Below are 14053 nucleotides of genomic sequence, written 5' to 3' on the forward strand. Positions count from 1 at the left end.
GAGGATGATATTACGACAAAAAAATCAATATGTCATCAGATTAATTTGGCAGCTAGAAGGATTTGAAATACACCCACTTTATCCCATTCGAATGACAGAAATTATGAATCTCCCGTAAGCGTTGCCCAACCCGATATATTTACTTTCAGTTCCTTTCTTGAAATGCTGCACTTGTTTTATTTACATGTGAACCACATTGAATAATAAATGAAAGTTTTAGCTATTTTTCAGCTGAAAATGTGCATAAGAATTTAAATTATCACTTCTCAGGCCTTCCAAAACAACAGTTAAAGCTGTTGCAAATTTAAATGTAATGACCACGCCTTATCCATACTTTGTAGAATTATTTAGATTTCCAATCCAACAATTTTGTTTATTTTCACATAAATTATTGTTCAGATATTGCACATTATATGCATCAAATAAAAATATGGGGTCACCAGCCTATTTACAATGCTACATCGCTTAACATCACCCCCTCCCCATATGTGAAATGGGAAAAATCACAATTTGATGAGAAATATGTCCTTTTTAAATTATTTTGTTGGGATTTTTAAATACTTTGAAAATATATCAACATTCAATCAATTGCAATATCAATATACTGTGTTTTCAATATTTTCTAAGTAGAGCGAACGAAGTAAAAGAGTTTTCTTCCGAGTCGGTTCCTAAATAGTAACCCTGACCTTGACATTTGAGTAAGTCATATTTTTTGAGTAAACTACATTGAATCTATTAAACTTTAATTGTGCCGAAATGCGATAATGTAATCGTCTTTGGCGAAAGTCTAACGACGGAACGCACAGGAAAGAACTTAAAAAGATGTCGCCTGACGATGGTCACTCAGTCAACAACACCTTTTAGATTCCCATCTTGAGACTTATTCTTGTGCTTGTTCTGACTTGTGATAGTCAAGCGGATCAGATGAAACTGGTTTCCAGTCCATGTAAACTATTGACACTCTACTCTAATTTGATGTTCGTAATTTTTTCCAAGTTAATCAATTCAGGGTCGAATCATGTGCATTGACGTCTTCTGCACATGCGCGTGACCGGGTCATTCATTCGCGATGACAATATCCTATGCATGTTCTGCAATTGCCGTAAAATTATTATTAATAAAAGACTGGTTTTAAATACCACATGTTACTCTGTTTATTTTATGGACCCGAAGACAAGGAGAATACATGCAACGAACAAAGTCCCATAGCCGACGTTCTCACTTAATATAAAATGCAGGTATAGGCTTAACTTGCGCGGCGATTATTCTTCGAATAAAACTTTTTTTTTGAAACGTGACATTGTTTAAATTTTTGGAAGACACTATCCTCGTCATAAACCGAAATCCAACAATTTTTTTATGTTATTCAATATTCAGGGATTAATAGCTTTACCACTGTTGTGGACGATTTAAATCCCTTGCCATATCACTGCCTGCGACAGCTTGCGTTTGCGTACAACATATGTTCGGTCAACGTGTGGCTTCCAACGACGCCATCGCAATGGGTAACATGGCTGGAGAAATGTAAAGCAATACATGAAATTAATTATTTCGGAGCGAATGATGATAGTTTTCAAGGACTTCACGCAGGTAAGCATGAAGAATCGTCGGTCTTGATTTAAATTCATTTTTACCACAAGAAATATGATGAAATTTCATTTGTGCAAAGCTGTGAACGCAGTTGCAAGAACAGAATTTAGTCGGATCTACTCATTCTCAGTTTTTGCTCATCATGGCCAGCAATGCCTCAATTTACAGATTCATAGCGTAGTTTGATCTGTACATGCCAGAGGATTCTTTTGATTGACGTCACTGTCTCAATAGATCGAAAACTGCACATATGATGATAGAGTAATGTTTTCCTACAATGAAAGGGCTCGGAAAAGCGTTTTTATTTATTGGTCATCATGGCGGTGTACAGGCGAGACGTGCACGCTGACACGTTTACAGGCAATGTAAACCTGTAGCAATGGTATCTTAACTGCATAAAGTAATTTGCACTCGGTCAGATTGACATGGCCGAATCAGTACAGTGTTTGATGTACCATCTTTACCTGGAGAGTGTCTGTGATTTGAACACACCCATGTAACCTGTGTCATCATGTTTACCCAAATTTGTTTAGTTTTATGTTTGTCTAATTAAATTATGCCTGTTATGTTGTTGCAGAGGCTCTAGGATTGCGTTGATTACGTGCTCATTACTTTAATTGAAAATTACAGAATACTTACTGCACGATAGCAGTTGATTTTGATCTTTAAAATAGTTATGTTAATTAGGCTATGCGAATACAATTATGTCGTCATTGTCGCGCAGCAACAAATACTATTCTATTCTCGTATTACAATACAAACTGCTACAATAATCTGGCGGCCTTAGATGACCAGCGCAACAACCAAACTTAACAAGTAAACGCTATATATTTCTAGGTTTTATCAGTTTGAGAACAATTTAAGAATCCAAACTGTTATGCTGGTAGTCTTCCACATACTGTACGGTGCGTTATACATAGTCATTTTAACATTAAAAGTTTCTCTTAATTCTTAAAAATTATATCGTATTTTTCAGATTCCAAGCCAACACTGTTGTCATCAAGCCTAGGGCGTGAGAATTATGACAAGTTCCGGCCGTACTTACAGGCATCCTTATTCTTATAATGGGTATAGAGAAAACATAGAGCAACAGTACAACAGCAGTTCCGTGGAGTTTGGTGAACTTGACCCTACTGACAAACACTTCGATCGGATCCCCATCGAAGTGTCACTTACAGCCCTCAGAATGCAGAAAGAGGCGCTTGAAAAGGAAGTCCGTCGTCTTGCCGACGAGCAAGAACGAGGAGCGTTATTAAAGAAGATCAAAGACTTGACATTTCAGAAAAAGAAATTGGAATCAGCGTTAAATCAGGCAAGGCAGGCACGAGCAGCTATAGCTGGACTTTTCGATTACAATGTTGCTGCTCCTTCGAAGAAAGAGGAGGTGGAAGATGAACCAGTCAGGGGTAGTCCTCCTCCAAAGAGTACCAGCCATTCATTGGATATTGGGGATACCGGTAAGTTGCCAAGGAAACCGGTATACTTAAGGAAGGACCCACCGTTTAATTACAGACGTCGCTGTAAATGGCTACTAATGGGAATGGTTTATAAGATGTCCCGGATGAAAAGGTCTTTTTGTAGGGTAAATGGTTAGTTCAGAACTTTTTTATATTTTAGCTCTTCCGAAATACAATATTTTAACCCTTTACAAAAATTATGGTAAAAATAGCTGTGCTTACCGTACTTTGATTGACAACAATTAAGTTTCAATAAGGTGAACGAGAATGCCGCGGCCGGGGGAGCTCCCAGTGGAAATCTTCTATCTCGCCCGGTTTCATTCAAAGAAAAATTCCCATTGTAGTGCGAAACTATTGTTTGAATTGTCGAGAACAGAATCAATCAATCAATCAATCAATCAGCAAAGTTTATATATCGCCAAAATCCAAAAGAGTGTTTTGTTCTGTGACGCTCAATGGCTAAACCACACTGTATGATCTGGGGAACATGTACCTTTTAAGTTTTCTTTTGAAAGTTAATATAGATATAATAATATTTTAGGTTTTAGGTTTTTAGTGGAAGGTTTATTCTCAGATTGTAACTCGTGTGAAAGTATGTAATAATTCTTAAAATACCAATAAGCAGGCACTGCGTTGTTTAACTTGAAAATAGGTATCATACGCGAATTTAATTACAGGTCACCCTTAAAACGTTGGCATATTTCTTCTAATTAAGTCATAAAATGTCTATATTTTCCAGGTAACGGAAATTTATTCACTGGAAAAAGGGGGATTTCCCTTGGAGGACTCTTAATGTTATCAGTTTTGTTAGTGTATACTCAGATCCGTCTTATAGAGCACGTAGAAACGCCAGGCAGAAGCACTTCTCCAGGTAAGGGCAACATATGATACAGCACAGTAAGTTGTTTATTAGAGCGCATGCGTTGTGCCTCACAAACTGTAGCAGCTGTTTCTTCAACGGTTCATGCTGTAAATGTAGGTTGATAATAGCGCTGATCGCAATTGACGTCATTTTTTCTCTCATTTATATGCATAAATAAATATTTTTCTGAATTTTTCTCATAAACAACGAAAATAAAACCTGCTAGTGTTACAATGGCTACTAAAAGTCACACTAATTCGTATGAATTTATGGCTCAGACTATAAGCTGCAAAAGCAGCCGCGGATACAACAAAAATTTGTCCGAATTTCAGGCAGCATTGTCCGAAGTCGCGCGCATGTAGCTATATTTAGTAACAAACCTGAAATCGCGATCAGCGCTATTATCTGGATATTCCCGAACAAAGCTGACGCTCTCTTTCCATAGATGCCAGATTATAAGCTTAGATGTCCTCTCAACAAGATGAGTGAGATAACGCCCCCGCCATCCCCCACCATCACTAATATCTAACTTACATACTCTACCCAACCAATAGGAAACCGTTGTCAGCTACGATTCAGCCCAGCACACAGTCGTCCACCGGTAGCGTTGGCTAGCTTTCCTGGTTCAGGGAACACTTGGGTGCGGCACCTGATAGAACAGTCAACGGGCTATTACAGCGGCAATGTGAAGAGGAGTCCAATCCTGGAATCCGCAGGTACTGGGCTCTATGTGAACACTATATTGTCACCGCAATAATTTTAAATTATTTCAGGGTATTTTGTCTTTTGGGGCCAATTATACTTGCTACCTTACCTTCACTCACCGCAGCAACACATATATGCGGAACCACAGACAAAAAGAATTTGTCTGTGGCGGAACGGATGGGCTTGCAATTTCGGATTACTTTTAATATACTGAACCCTTGCCTGAATATATGTGCCATCGACAGATAAGAAAAGAAAAATACCACTTCCATACCAAATTTTCAGCATTGTTGCTGACATTAGAAATGATTGTTTGACATTTTACTTCAATATTTTTGAATTGCAAGATTCAGAATAATTATGTGTGATTCTGCTTTATCTGAAATGTGATACAGGTTTTAAAGGAGAGGATGAAGATTGGCGAGCGGGGACTACCATCGTTCAGAAAACACACGACTTCTCGAGAGATCTCGTGAGACGGTTCCGAGGTGGCATTCTTTTAATCAGGAATCCATACAAAGCAATGCTAGCTGAAGCCAGTCGAGAATATGCTGGGAAAACCGGATTTGCTCCCATGGATATTTATTACAATGAAAAAGGTAAGCATGAGTTGGACGATTCCACGATGGCGTTTTCTCGACCATACAAAGTGCAAGAGGAAAGCACTTATTTTTATGGGTTTTTTTCCTTTCTACCATTATATCTTTATTAATAGGTCGCAATTTCACAGTTGTCTTAATTGTTACATTCTTGAAGACTGAAGGCAGCCCTCATACTGGAAAATATGTCCCTACAATATAAAATTTCAGATACAACGTTCGCAAAGTCAGAAAAATCTTCATATCTAATATGGTGGCTGTACAACCCAAGCGACATTCTTTGTCATATTCTCGAAATGAAACAATACAAAGGAAAAATAAACTTAAGGAGAAGTATTTGTTGAAGTGATTTTAGTGTATGATATAATCATTACCCATCTGTGAATTTACATAATAGAATGCACGTATTTAGATTGTATAACCACCTATTATATTTCATCTTTCTGAAGGCTGGGACTTGTACGTTAAAAAGTACTCTAGCGAATGGGAGAGCCAGATAAGCCAATGGCTTCTCTTCCACGAAGGACCTTTGCTGTTGGTTCGCTACGAGGACGTCAAGGACAACCCTCTGTATGAACTGCGCAGAATCAATAATTTCCTGAATGTCACGTTGAACGACAACCGTGTGGCTTGTGTCATCAAAAATATGGAGGGAAAATTCCACCGACCCGATGACGAGAAAAAACTTCTTGGTTTTGACCCTTTTACGGAAGAGATGCACAGTAACATTGAAGAAAGAATTGAACGTGTCAATGATCTGCTGGATGTCAAAGGATTCAAGCACGTGGCAAGGGTTTACCCTAACTAGAAATATGATCCAAGGTAGTGCAGAATGACAGAAACAATTCTCGCTGCAAATGTTAATATTTCTCATATTGAATTGCGTGTCTCATCATAGACCTTCGAGTGAGGGTCTATGGTTGTAACTAGAACAGCTAATTATCAGTACTCCAAGATGAAATCAAACTTTAACGACAAACATTTGTGGAGATGCTACGAAAACGATATGATCAATTAAAAATTAGCGCAAAATACTTTCACTGTCTGGTCCCAAGTCGTCGATTGTAATCATTTACTACACACGATTATTATCGGTTTATGGTGTTGTATTTATTGTCAGTTAACTTACATTAGTGTCAACTTTGCTTATTTCTTCCCCTCTTTATCTCTCAGAACTAGGTCGCGGCTGAATCTACATCAGTATCAGAGTGAATTACTGTTATCATTACTCAAGATGCGTAGATGCCATAGCAAGTCCTATCGACGTTGTAAAAAATTTAAGCCAAATCATGAAGTTAACGACTTTTAAAGTGAAAAGGGATAATGCATTTTCAGCAGTGTAACAGCACATTTAAGGGGAGAATATTCTCATCATGGCCAATTTTAATCAACAGCTTAAAAGAGTTGCATGATGTATTTCGTTATGATTGAATGATTGATTGATTTTCTTAGGCATACACTCAGATTGACATCGTTTGATGATTAGTGACGTAGCCTTTGTGCCCTGTTTTCTTGTAAACTTACTTCAAGTATCACAATCTGGATACCTGCTGAATTGTACAATGTTAAAAATACTTTAAAATAACGCAAGCTCAGTTGAAACAAGCCACATGCATGCATGCATCCATCCATCCATTCGTCCATCCACACATTTATTGAATTCAATCACCCATCAATCCATTCCTTCGTCCATCCATCAAATTCATTCATTCATTTATTTATCCATTCGCTTACATTAAATGACACATTTTCGCTTTAAATAGACTAAGTTTAAATTTGTTGAACAATGATCGCATTTCCGATAGAAATATGCTACCTGCGTCTTCAACGTTGGTCATGCCTCGAACCACTGGACTTGCAGTCATGTAATAACCGCCATGATTTATTCTAGTCAATAAAATGTCATTATCGACTGCATCGTTGAAGGTTTTGAAAGTTATTGCCATCCCCGGCTATTGTAGTAGATTTTTTAATCCTAGAGTTTGGTATTGAATTACCAGATTTGATTGAACACGATTGGAACTAATTTGAAATAATTGGATCATTTTTTCAAATTTCTGTCGTGTTGCGTGCCCTATGGCTGAAAGTTGTAATATTACAAATTACTCATAAGAACAAATGTGTAACTTGAAAAGAAAAGCAGATGAGCTTACATTTGCAGATTAAACCGACATAACTTCACCATCCAATTATCCCAAATTAGTTCCAATCGTGTAATTGATGTAAAAAATTTAACAATAATTGTAGAATGAGTTTAACATCAATAACTTGTTTCTACATTTAACATGGTAAATGCACGACAATGTAAATCATGTCGGTTGAATTAATTAATTCTTGACTCTCACATAATGCCGTAAAAAAGCCAGGAACTGATGTGTTATCTGCATTATTAATTTTCATAATTTTTTTGCATTGGTAACATAAAAACATGGATCTTGACCGATCCATGGGTATGGTGTCAGTGACAATATATGAAATCGGGATTTAGTTGTCCGGGATATAATAACCTCTAGTGATACTACAGAATTTGATTGAGTGTAACATTTCAGGAAGATAGGAACAACGTCTTTTGGTGTAAATTTAATCTTGATAACATAAACATTGGATTGTGGAGCCACTGAAGTAATTGACAAAATGCTATCAGTGTCTGTAGAAGGGGTCATATTTCATCCTGAGTTCTACTCATGCTAGAAAGGAAGACCATTTACCAAACTTTTATCAGTGGACAACACAGTCAAATCCTGCAAGAACTTTTCAAATATTCAAATAAAACCAAGTGTTCATGTTCTGACTATTTGTGATGTTGAAATGCAAAATCAGTAGTGTTTACGGAGTGGTCAAATGCCTGTAAGTTCACTCGTAAAGGATTACTAACAGACACCAAATGAGTTCTGGTGTTGTCGTTTTATGTCTGCCAAGATCAGAGTCTCTGTCATGTCTTTCTAGCAAATTAGTGATACATCTTTCAGCGAAAGTCTTTCCAGACTGGTGCCCTTGTCCTGTTTTTTCTAAACAGTGCTTAAATGAGTCGAAATTACAGCATGACCAGGTTATCAACACATTTTGTCTGGATTATGTCATGCAGTGCACATTTGTGTTAACATATTGTCTGTGTTGTTTGATGTTTCACAACTTTATTTATCAACATAAAATATGTTCATGTTGTCGTTGGATTTTATTCACTTTCAAGGTTGCCTTATTTCAGTACCCAGAACTTTGTAAAATGCCCTAGTGATACCTCTCTTGAACCAATCCGGCTACCGGGAGCCAAGATTTTCACATTTCTACCATGAAATTATGACCCGGGGAATCATTGTGAATATGTCTAGAAAGCTCTGAAGTGACGCAGCTTGGACGCCGATGTTCTTAAGGAAGCGATATACATAAGAACACAAACCAACGTTGAATCGAGATGGGGGACGGTATCAACTGCCTCGAATCTGGAATAATATTTTAAGATCACGCATGCGCAGTGGTGCTAATCAACACCATTGATAAAGACGGGTGGATAGTTGTCGAAAGCTCTGGATAGAGAGATAATTCTCCAGTGCAGTACAAAGTATTTAGCTACAAGAATCCTTCTGTTGTGATGACGCACTTGCGCAATTGTCAATTTTGTGAATTGTGTGAACTAGTACATTGTCATCAGCGATATTAAGCTGGGGTTGGTCAGCAAGCCTTTGTTCATACACTCAAAGGACACATCAAATATATAAATGAATGTCTCTTAAGTTGTCAGTCTGAATATGCAAATGTGTGTCACAGTCAGCAGATTTATCGAGGTGTACTTCAAACATTCAAATTTGGAGTAAGGGGAGGGTTGTGTGTTACAATTTGAAAAAAAAAAACACTGCCACATGAAGGGTACACATTACATCGCGGTTTGGAAACCCCAATTGTCGCCTGATGTAAACTTTTGACCAATATAATGTTTATAAAATCAAAAAACGAGATTGGAACTAATTTGGGATAATTGGATCTTCATATTGTTCAAATTTATCAAAAGTGATAGGTGCCCTGTAGCTGAGTGTTGCAATATCACAAATTACTTACAAAAACAAGTGTATTAACTTAAAAAGAAAAGCAGATGAGCTTATATTTGTAGATTAAACCGTCTTACTTCACAATCCAATAATCCCAAATTAGTTCCAATCGCGTTAAAAGACCCTCACGACTTTTGACCCTGCTTTTTACTAAAGCACAACTTACACCCCAAATATGTGCTTTTGCCTAATATCTTCTTGTAGAAAATGTACAATTTATGTTTTGACAAGTATTCGATTGAAAATGAAGACTCTTGACCACCCCAGCCCCATTGAAGGAAATGTGTAATTTTATGTGTTGTAGTTTGAACTCAGCTGGGTACACCTGTACCAACTTCGGGTTTGAGTGCCCCCCCCCCCCCCCGAAAGATTGACCGTCCCCGATTTTCCTCCGCCCTCACCATTGATAACTGAACTAAAAACCTGACAGAATACAACATCAGATCATAACGGGACGCAATAGGCCTACATCATGACAGAGTCCAACATAAAACATTACCCAAGTTTCTTTTTTTCAGTCATTTTTACATAAATCACTCCAGGACGGCTGAACTCCCTACCATCAAAATATGCATAAGGGCTATAATATCAATACATTATTAGACATCACGGTGATATCTCCGGGCCTTCCATGGATTTGATTAAACTTTAACGTTGTAGTTAATAATTGGGCATTTCTGCTTATCATATCATCCAACTTAATATGGCTTCGACATTGCCAACCGAAATCGTGTTGATTTGTTTCTCCATAGGCCTCAACTTGTGTACAAATATTAATGACTCCCTAGGCATTGGCATGATATATTTCTCGTGCGTATTCATGTCATAACTGCTGCACAAGAAGCCGGGGTCCAGACTGATGATTACAGTGACCTCGCTTATAATCGGATAGCTATGGGGCCTTTATCACATCTGCGTATGTGGTTCGAGAGTAAAGCATTCCTTTACCTGCTATAAAGACAAGAGGAAACCGACCTGAAGATACGCTTTGGTCATCTGAAATCCAACTTTGCCTTAATACTTGAGAAAAATCGTTGAATTAGGCCGACGAAATAGCAACGATGGACGCTAATATGACGGTGAGATATGATGATCTATTGTTCAGGTTTTATTATAGGTCAACTACCGACAGTTTTGACAAAGGTTGAAAACGTATAAGCTTACATGACAAAACGAAAGTAACTTTATTTTCCACTGTACTGTTGAAAACGTATACATGACAAATCTTTTACAGTGAAACAAAACACAAACATTGCAAAACAAGCTCTTTGTAATCATCTTGGGCAGTCCAAAATAACAGAGATGAGCGGCCGTGCAAAAACGTACATTTGGTGTACCTGTATGGTGACGACGTGGGGTAAAGTGCAAAGTTCAAACCTGGACATAAAAAGAGTCTTTTCTTTTGCCCAAATGTAATTTATCCAGCATGTTTTAATAAATCTTGGCAATTCCGGTATGAAATCGAATAGATATTTCTCATTTGAAGGTGTTGGCTATTTTCATGATTCCAACGTGATCCCACATTATGGCATTTCTGTCTTCTATTGTCTACAAAATTCAGTAATTAGCTTTAAAACCGCAAATTTTACTTGACAAAGTCACAGAGCCAATTTAGTACATCGCCGCTAGTATAGAGGCATATCTACGGTCACAATGATGCAAAATTAATATAACTTTTCTTGCAGTGTATGCACTAAAGTATACGTTTTTGACCTTAGATATCAGCTTGGAAGAATGCCAAAAATCCTAACTTGGGTCAAAGGACGTTATTTGAGTTGTATTAAAATATATCATATTCCGTTTTAAAATCCAGATATTATCCTGTTATGTAATGATGTCTCCCTCCCAACTCTTCAGGGACATTAGAAAGATCATCCATTCTACGTTTCACAATCTTTCTTCACAGAACAGTGCTCATGAATGGCTCGATAGAATAGTCTATCTATACCACGTTTTATCATCTTCCTTTACGGAATCCATGCATGGCTCGTGGTAATTAACATAATAATACATTACAGTCGTATTATTTAAGCATATATGCAGGCAGTGTTAGCAATTAGCTTCTTACTTTACTCCTACCTCACGGTATTTTAACATCTATGAGTACAAAATGTCAAAATAACGGGCTTACAACGTACCAACCTTTGCACATCCAAGGCATAAATTGCACATCTCATTCAATCTTTGTTATAATTTCAGCATCTGTTTAACAAAACTGAGATTACTCAACCCAAGTCTGATACACCAGTTACTGGTGAAGAGCTGGTAGAGAAAACCTTTAATAAGGCAGAGAAGAAATTGCAAGATCATTCTGAATTGTCTGAAAGGATGGCCGATATGTTCACAAAGGAAGAATTCAGTGATGTTATGATAAAAGTTGGCGACAAGCGCTATAGTGCCCATAAAATTATCCTCATGAATTCAAGTGAATATTTCTGCAAAATGTTCGGGCCAGATTGGAAGGAACAGCAACAGAGTGCAGTTACTCTCAATGAAGATAACGTTCACTGTCAGCGATACTTTGGAGAGTTTGTAAAGTACCTGTACACAGGTACAGTAGACATTTCTCTGGACAGTGCGCTTTACTATCTCATGTTGGCTGATAAATATCTTGTAGAATCTCTTATGAAGACCTGTGTCAAGTACATGGATGAACATTTTAACGCAAACCCTGACACTGAACGTGTTTATGCCTGGCTCTGTTACCTTGACTGTTCGTCGATGTCACCTGCGAACGAGCTAGTCGACACTGCTTCGAATGAAGAGCAGGTCACCATAAGTGACTGTCGATTCACTGTTGTGAAAAAACTGAAAGATTTCGTCGCATGGAATTTCCACTCTTCGTAAAGTCTTGTGTTTGGGTTGACTTCGAAATGAATCATGTGAAGGAGTTTCTTCAAAGAGATGATATGATAGTACCTGATGAGTACACTCTGCACAGCTGGGTTGTGGAATGGTTGAAAGAAGACAAACGTTCAGCAAGCATTCAAGACAACCTTAAAGAGATTCTGCCATTGATTCGATTCGAATTGATGTCAACCGTCACGTTGGACAGTCTGCTTGAAGATGAATTTGTTCATGAAAATTCTGAAGTTTACTCTACGCCATACATCCTGCCTGCATTTCGATGTCACACCAAGAGCATAGGAGGCATAACAGCGAGGGGATATTCGCAGGTTTTTAGGAATATTCGCACATTCGCCAACCTTGAAAATTCACACGATAGTGAGACTGCCGACCAGAGTGAATTCAGTCGAAAGTTCATGATTGAAGATTATGTATACCTGGACTGTGACACTAAGCAAGACTTAGAAGAGTTTTATGTTCCAGTCAACCCCTCTTTCACAGATAGGTTTACCACAGTGACATGTGAAGTGTCCGTCTATCCTAAGGGTGTCTGCATTACAGAAGAATATGTGCAAAATTACTATGATAGCCATGGAAAACGAAGTCAAAGAAAGGTAAAGGTGGTCGAAGACGACCATTTCCGACTTGATATCGCCTTACAAGTGCCTAAAGATGAGTTATCTGAGTGGGAAATTTCAGCCTTGGTGATTTGCGTTCAAAACCAGGTTAAATACGTAAAGAGAGTGATAACCCAGAAGCCATGGCCGTGGCCGCAAAGAAATACCGTTAGCAAAGCTACTAGTAAGCAAGGCAAAGTCTTTAACTTTGCAGGTTCAGCAATCCCTACTTCAACTGACAAGCGTCTCGTTACATCCATTGTAGATCCTGTCACATTACACGGTTTAATGAGGGAGGATTCAGAGTACCTGATCGACGAAGGTGTTGAGTTAACAGTTGTATGCAAGCCCCAATACAACGCAAATAAGGTAGATCGTATGCTCGAAAACTTGGCGCGTTGTGCCCTTCCTTTGTCAGCAATGTCGCAGCAATTTACTTAAATGTCGAAGAAACGCAATTGTCGTACGATCGTTTCAATACAAATCAGATTACCTATCGTAAAGGGGTACATCAACCGCTGTACGTAAAGTGTATCTGTGCACCTCCTGTTGAGTGGACTGCAGTGTACCGTAAGTGAAGATTTATCGACCGTTTCACAAGTTGATTTCTCCCTCAAAGTTTTCAGATCGGCGGAAGTGCGTGAAATTGTTTTTGTCTCCATACAAGACGGATCGATGACAATTCTTGACTTGTTTAGCTTCGAATAATGAACAGAACTGAATTTCCATCAGCTTTTCCGCGATCCGCGATTGATCACGATATTGGATCTGCACCGGGGCAAGCAGGTACCGCCGGTGAAGTTGCTCTTACTTTGGACATTTTTTTCTGCTAAAAAACAATTTGGTCATTTTATAAGTCCGGATTAGAATTCAGTTTCAAAAATAGCAATGGACATTCTGTATTGCTGTCTTGACAAGCAGAATATTTAGCATTTTAGTATGCAAAGCGCTGATCACTTAAAGTCATTTTCTGTCATTAATATGATAAAATAAATATTTGCCCGCATTTTCGGCAAGAACTTATTTTTTTATCAATCGAAGACTTTATTGGCATTTCTTCAAGCATGTTACAAACGTCAAAACTTGTTTACATCTTGATTGCATGAGAAAGAAAAGGAAAACAAAAGTTACTTCATCATCTGTTTGTCACTTTTACAGTATAAGTTTGCTTTCTTTGATCAGGTTGATGTTGACTTTCTGGTTTTTTTCTTCCGCTGGTTATTTTTGCAAGCTAAGTAAAGTGATGGATTTTTTTTGCGATATGCTGCAGGGTTTTTTTCTGAACAAATTACTTATACTCACACTAATTCTTATGAATTTATGGCTCAGACTA

At 37.9% G+C, this 14053-nt stretch overlaps 3 protein-coding genes across 4 annotated transcripts; all 3 read left to right on the forward strand.

The window, feature by feature from the left end:
• The first annotated feature begins 1411 nt into the window (after positions 1–1411).
• LOC139152090 (sialate:O-sulfotransferase 1-like) lies at positions 1412–6973 on the forward strand. 2 transcript variants are annotated; one of them, XM_070725190.1, is made up of 6 exons: positions 1412–1590; positions 2567–3179; positions 3787–3918; positions 4464–4625; positions 5010–5213; positions 5663–6973. In XM_070725190.1, the coding sequence occupies exons 2-6, from the start codon at positions 2612–2614 to the stop codon at positions 6019–6021; spliced, it is 1425 nt and encodes a 474-aa protein (XP_070581291.1). In that variant the 5' UTR covers positions 1412–1590; positions 2567–2611; the 3' UTR covers positions 6022–6973. The 2 variants fall into 2 exon arrangements, with proteins under 2 accessions (XP_070581291.1, XP_070581292.1); XM_070725191.1 differs by having other exon boundaries at positions 1426–1590; positions 2567–3047.
• Positions 6974–9869: 2896 nt separating this feature from the next.
• Positions 9870–12288, forward strand: LOC139152100 (BTB/POZ domain-containing protein 17-like). Its single transcript, XM_070725205.1, has 2 exons — positions 9870–10335; positions 11456–12288. Exons 1-2 carry the CDS (start codon positions 10318–10320, stop codon positions 12101–12103), a joined length of 666 nt encoding a protein of 221 aa, XP_070581306.1. The 5' UTR covers positions 9870–10317; the 3' UTR covers positions 12104–12288.
• Positions 12130–13161, forward strand: LOC139150788 (uncharacterized). Its single transcript, XM_070723181.1, has one exon. It carries the CDS (start codon positions 12130–12132, stop codon positions 13159–13161), a length of 1032 nt encoding a protein of 343 aa, XP_070579282.1.
• The last annotated feature ends 892 nt before the right edge of the window (positions 13162–14053 follow it).

This window comes from Ptychodera flava, chromosome 15, assembly GCF_041260155.1.
Source record: "Ptychodera flava strain L36383 chromosome 15, AS_Pfla_20210202, whole genome shotgun sequence".
NCBI classification, from domain to species: Eukaryota; Metazoa; Hemichordata; class Enteropneusta; family Ptychoderidae; genus Ptychodera; species Ptychodera flava.